At 37.3% G+C, this 6,098-nt stretch overlaps 1 protein-coding gene across 1 annotated transcript; it reads left to right on the top strand.

Moving 5' to 3' along the window:
• The first annotated feature begins 5,460 nt into the window (after positions 1-5,460).
• On the top strand, positions 5,461-5,865 carry LOC145122019 (uncharacterized). Its single transcript, XM_079057700.1, has one exon. It carries the CDS (start codon positions 5,461-5,463, stop codon positions 5,863-5,865), a length of 405 nt encoding a protein of 134 aa, XP_078913826.1.
• The last annotated feature ends 233 nt before the right edge of the window (positions 5,866-6,098 follow it).

Below are 6,098 nucleotides of genomic sequence, written 5' to 3'. Positions count from 1 at the left end.
TATGCTACTCCAAATTTGAGATTCAAAACAGTGAGTAAACTACCTTTTTCTTACCCTTTTGCTGTGAAGATTTCGTGACAGTAACATAGCCAAAACAGTGGCTGTTTTGGAGCATCAAACAAACACCCAAAAGTTCTTCATCTTTCAGCCAATTTTCGAGATTTAAAGTATACCATATGTAGCTACTTTCAAACACTTAAAACCCATGATAAAGACATGATAAAACCCACCACCTTTTGGCAACATACTTTTGATCCAAGTTGCAGCTAGGTATATTAATTGTTGATTTCTACTCTTTGTTTTTTTCATCAAACCCACTGATTTTAAATGATTTAAGACATGATAAAAGTCTAACATACATGTAAATATATGTCTTTACGTGTTAAGACATCCAAAAGAATACTCGAATCACAAACTTGAGTGGAACCGGAAACCGCACGAACCATTCTCAAACCGAATAACTCTACTCGACAAAAGTGAGTTTTCTACGGCCCCTCTTTTATGTTTTACAAGTTTTGGGGGAGAATACACACTTAAAAGTTTATATTTGAAAGATTTAAAGGATTTTATAAGTAAAAATGCAAGTTATGTCACTAAACATATCTAAGATTAAATTTCAGCTTTTCACAGAAAAGTTGTGGTGTGTTCACGGACTGTTTTTCCCTCCTTAAACTTAATGGATTTCAAAATTGTACAAAATGGAAATAGCTCAGGTTTATACCTTTTCAAGGACTACTCGCACGAGTTCATAAGATTTTTCTACAATTTATAATGATTTTACAAAACTGCCTATCATTTCAGAACATTTTCGGACCAGTCTGTAAAAATGAACATTTTGCACTCTGGTTAGGAACCACTTAAGGTCAGGGTAAACATTATGGACAAAGTAGAATCATTTTTTAAACTTTGAGAGTTTATGGATCCAGATTTCGACTTACGATGATTTTTCTATGATTTTCTAAAAACATGGACAGAATTGCCCTTTTCATTTATCTTGCTGTTTGGACTTTCAAATGCATATACAAAGTTTTGTTGTAAATGAGAAATACACAATTAGTGATATTGTTTAATTCACACATACTTTAATAGTTACTAAAGTGTAAATTATAACAAGTACTTATAATATGATCATGTTTACAACCTTATAATATAGGATGATTTGAACTATGTCGATTTTGGTCACTCACAGCCGGGGTGCTGTATAAACTTTGTTTGTCACTTACAATCGGAGTACTGTTTAAACATATATATGGTCACTTACAGTCAGAGTACTGTCTAAACATGTATATAGATTACTGTCTAAACATGTATATAGTCACTTACAGTCGATGTACTGTATAAACTCGTATATGGACACATACGACCGTTGTCCCATTAGAACTTTGGTAGCTTTACATTATTAAGCATTACAACCAAGAGTCTTCAAACTCAAACAATTGGGAATTTTAACAAGATCCCCGGATACAGAAACACTAATACAAACTAGGATGAGGTTGAATGTAGTATAAATATTGTTTATAATTATTAAACCGATTGTTAGGTTCTATTTATACCAACACTAAATATTTTGCTGCACAAAAATATGTTAATATTTACTTTTATCATAAGTATTTTTACATTGATACTCGTATTGGATTTCAAGTATCAGTTCTCACACGAAGCATATCGGTAACATTATCGACCATGATTTTCACAACTTATTTTGTTAAACATTCCACGTTTTATAAAGATTTCTTTTTATGAAACTCACGGAGTCAAAACCTGTGGAACTCACCAACAATTTTTGTTGACGTATTTTAAAAATGTGTATTCTCAGGTAACTAAGGAGTCGGAGGTAGGACATCGGTTCTAAGGAAATTATAGTTCCTTTCTTTTGGGAATAATCTTTAACTGTTTTTATTTTACCGTTGTGTGTTTAATTATGAATATGTAAGCTTCAATTCCAAAACTTAAAGGTTTGTAATATATTGATTTGAAATATATTAAGTATTCGATATATGTGGTTGACTTGTGATCCAATTGTATAACGTCGCAACCCCGACGATTTCCGCCGTCGGTCGGGGTATGATAGATTGGTATCATAGCTAACGACTATAGAGAACTTAGTATTTTCTTTTTAAGAAAAATACAACTATAGTCTAGGGCTTACTCTAGTAGGTTTAGGAAATATCCTTATCCTACAACACTTAGAAGCTAAGAATCTAATAAACTTAAACACAAGGATTTAGATCGAATACTCAATTTGGTTTCATAAAACATAGGTCATACCATAACTAAACCTAGATGCGCACCTATGTTTTATTTTGGTCGGGCGTTTTGCATTATCCAACTTAATCGAAGTAGTTGATAAGCTAAAATCTTGGCGTTTTAAAAGTAACGTGTGATCACAAGTGAATAAGGGTCGATAGGACTTTCTTTTATTTATATGTGTAAATTTTGAGTAACATATTAGAAGTACTAAATAGTTCTTCGCTTAGATGAATAATTTATTGAGTACAATCATGCCACTAGCAGACGAGCCTATGTTTCCTGTACTACCTGGAGATCCCTATTTCCCCGACTATGCATCCATGTACCAACCCATTTCTCCAGCTGAACATGCACCGATGCAATCTGATGAGTTCAAGCCTGAAGAAGATCCAGAGGAGGATCCGGAAGAGGAGATGGAGGAGGAACCTGAGGATGATCCCGAAGATTATATGGATGAAATGAGGTGATAATGATAACCGATTCAGAGTCATCCGCCTCAATTCCACCTACTCCCAGCCGCTCTTTCCTTGGATTTTCACTCCGCCGTTCCGGAAAAACTGCAACGATTTCAGTCCCAAAACGCGCTACTATAAAGTATAACTTGAGGTCCCCTCGCACTAGAAAGGCGATGGACCCACCTGTTTTGGAAAGCAGTTGTGGGAACCAGAGGACGACTGAGAAGCGAACTGTAGGAACTTTTGAAAAAGGACAAGCATCAGGGGCTGCACCTGCATCTGACATGGATATTAAAAAATCATCCTTCCAACTTGAGCAGAACATCTGATTGCATGGACAAATGTGGCACGTCGGTGACGAACTAAGCAACAAGCAAGGTCAATCCATAAAAACGAAGGAAGAAATGGCCTGCATGAATAAAAAACAAGGTCAGTATCAGATCTTGCAAGACAATCTCTATCAAGAGATGGACTGCCGCCATAACAGTTGGACGAATTTCGATTCAAGAGTAACCAATGTGGAAAATCAAAACCAAATTGCCCTTTCAGTGGCATATGGAGTCAAGGAGAGACATGCTATGCTAGTGGGAAAACACTAAACACTAGAGGAAAAAACATAAAATACTAGAAGAAAAATATGATGACATTTGCCGCTCGGTGGACAATTTTTTTTTAGTTTATATAAAACTAATTAGTCGAGTTTTTGATAAACTTGCAAATTTTGGCGACAAACTTTTCAGATATGTGTTAGGATATGTAAGCATATGTGAACCTTATTTGTTTATTAGTTGGTCTTTGTACCACTAATGGTAAGCCCTTACATTTTGAGAATGGTAAAGACTAATGTACTCGGATGTTAATGTTTAATATAATAAAGCATATGTTATTAAGTTTAAAAATATTTTTTGAACTATTATATGAATCGTGATCATCAATAATAACATTATGAGAGAACTAACAAAAATATCACTAACTAAACCCCTACTACTAACTGAAATAGGAAATCAAAATGCCTCCAAGAAGGAACACCAAAGCAAACCCCGAAGTAACACCAACTACCGACTCCAGTAACGGAAACGCCAACTTCTAGCGCTCTAATTCCACCACCTCCCGAGTCAGGATTTCCTCAAACTACAGTAGAATTGGAACAACTAGTTTTAGAACGCATTACTATTGCAATGGCAAATGCAAGGAGTTTGAATGATGGAAGACAAGTTGTGGAAGTGAATGGACTGGGAAACGGACCTGGAAGCACTCTTCACTCACATCCAGAAGAGCCTAGAAGAACTTGTTCCTACAAGGACTTCATGAGTTGCAAGCCAAGAAACTTTAATGTCAACGAAGGTGTTGTTGGTTTAACTCGTTGGTTTGAAAAAGTCGAATCTGCCTTTGACATATGCTACTGCTCTGAGGTTAGAAAAGTGCGTTTTGCTGCATGCACCTTGATGGATGGACCTCTAACATGGTGGACTGCCCATGTAAAAACCTTGGATGTCTCGGTGGCCAACTCGATGTTATGGGAAAGCATGACGAAACTTTTAATAGTGGAGTACTACCCCCGAGAAGAAGTACAGAGCCTAGAACATGAGCTTTGGAACTTGAAGATAAAAGGTTCAGAAGTCAAGGCTTACACGAAAAGGTTTAATGACCTTGCACTCCTCTGTCCAGGCATGGTGAGACCAGAAAGCAATAAAGTGGAGCGTTATATATGGGGTCTGGCTCCACAAATAAAAGGGATGATACTTTCATCAAAACCTACCACATATCTTAGTGCTAAGCCTCTAGCTCTACAATTGATCAAGAACAAAATAGAAAATGGAGTAATGGTAAAGGAAGTTAAAACTCCAAAGGTTAGCAACAACCACCACAAACGCAAGTCCAATGGAGCGAACCAGAACCAGTATAAAAAGCATCAAAACGAAAAGGTTTATGCTATGATATCAGCCCCAGTTCCAATCCAACAGAGGAGTTACGCTGGGAATATGCCTTTATGCACTCAACGCAACCGACACCACATGGGAGAATGTTTCCATTGTTACAAGTGCAACAAGAAAGGTCACACTGCGAACTTTTGTCGGGGCATGACACTAGTTGTTGCCGCACTAGGAAGGGGTAATGGATCGGGTTCTGGTAGGGAAGGAGCTTGTTTTGAATGTGGAGAAAAAGGGTCCATCAAGAGAATTTGCCCAAGGTTGAAGAAGGGTGATGGGAGTGCTCGTGGTCGGGCTTTTTTGATAGGGAACAAAGATGCTATACAAGATCCATCGGTGGTTACTGGTACATTCCTCATTGATAACGTATATGCTACAATTCTATTTGACTCTAGTGTTGCATGAAATTTTACAACACCATCGTCTAAGCAACTAAAAAATCACGAGTCTAGTAAATTTGATGTAGCATACGAAGTAGAAGTAGCAAACACTCAGATACAAAACCCCACCAAAATCTTCTCACCCTGAATAGTCACGTCATTTATATAGAAACTAAGGACCCTTGTTGGTAATCTATTCTTGCTAAGTGTATACGTTAGGGTTGTATATAAGTAAGATTCTATAGACTTACGATTTTCGAATTTGCTTTACCTCCTGTTCCTTATTGAGTTGTGTGCTTAAGGTAGAATTACTTAGTCGACCGTCTATTCGATCTTGATTATATACGACGTGTTTTCATAAGGCGAGTGTAGAAGGACCAGGGATAATGTACCACGAAAATACATTACTATTTATCAAAACGCCGACGAGTAAAAGCACTATCTATGACCATCCATTCAAACCTTAATACCCATATTCGTGAAGCTCAAGTAGATGCTCTGAAAGAGAAGAATGTTGGAGAAGAGGCTTTAAGGGGAATGGATAAACATTTTGAGCGTAAGGACGATGGAACTCGTTATTTCATGAACAGAATCTGGACACAAAGTTTTGGTAACATTAGGAGCTTAGTCATGGACGAAGCTCACAAATCAAGATATTACGTACATCCAGTCTCCGAAAAGATGTATCTCGATCTGAAGAAATTGTACTGGTGGCCTAATATGAAGGCTGAGATTGCCAATTATGTGGGCAAATGCTTGACTTGCTCTAAAGTCAAGGCTGAGCATCAAAAGCCCTCGAGATTACTGCAACAGCCTGAGATTCCCGAGTGGAAATGGGAGCAAATTTGAATGGAGTTTATCACAAAGTGGCCCAAGACTCCTAGTGGTTATGACACTATTTGGGTAATATTTGATAGATTAACTAAGTCTGCCCATTTCCTACCAATCAAGGAAACTGACAACATGGAAAAGCTGACAAAAACATATCTCAGGGAAATTGTCAAGCTTCATGGAGTGTCAACCTCTATTATCTCGGATAGGGATAGTAGGTTCACATCGAGGTTCTGGCAATCACTTCATAA

Source organism: Lactuca virosa, chromosome 1, assembly GCF_052849685.1.
Source record: "Lactuca virosa cultivar CGN04683 chromosome 1, Lactuca_virosa_CGN04683_v6, whole genome shotgun sequence".
NCBI classification, from domain to species: domain Eukaryota; kingdom Viridiplantae; phylum Streptophyta; class Magnoliopsida; order Asterales; family Asteraceae; genus Lactuca; species Lactuca virosa.
This window is presented reverse-complemented; position numbering and strand designations above follow the sequence as displayed.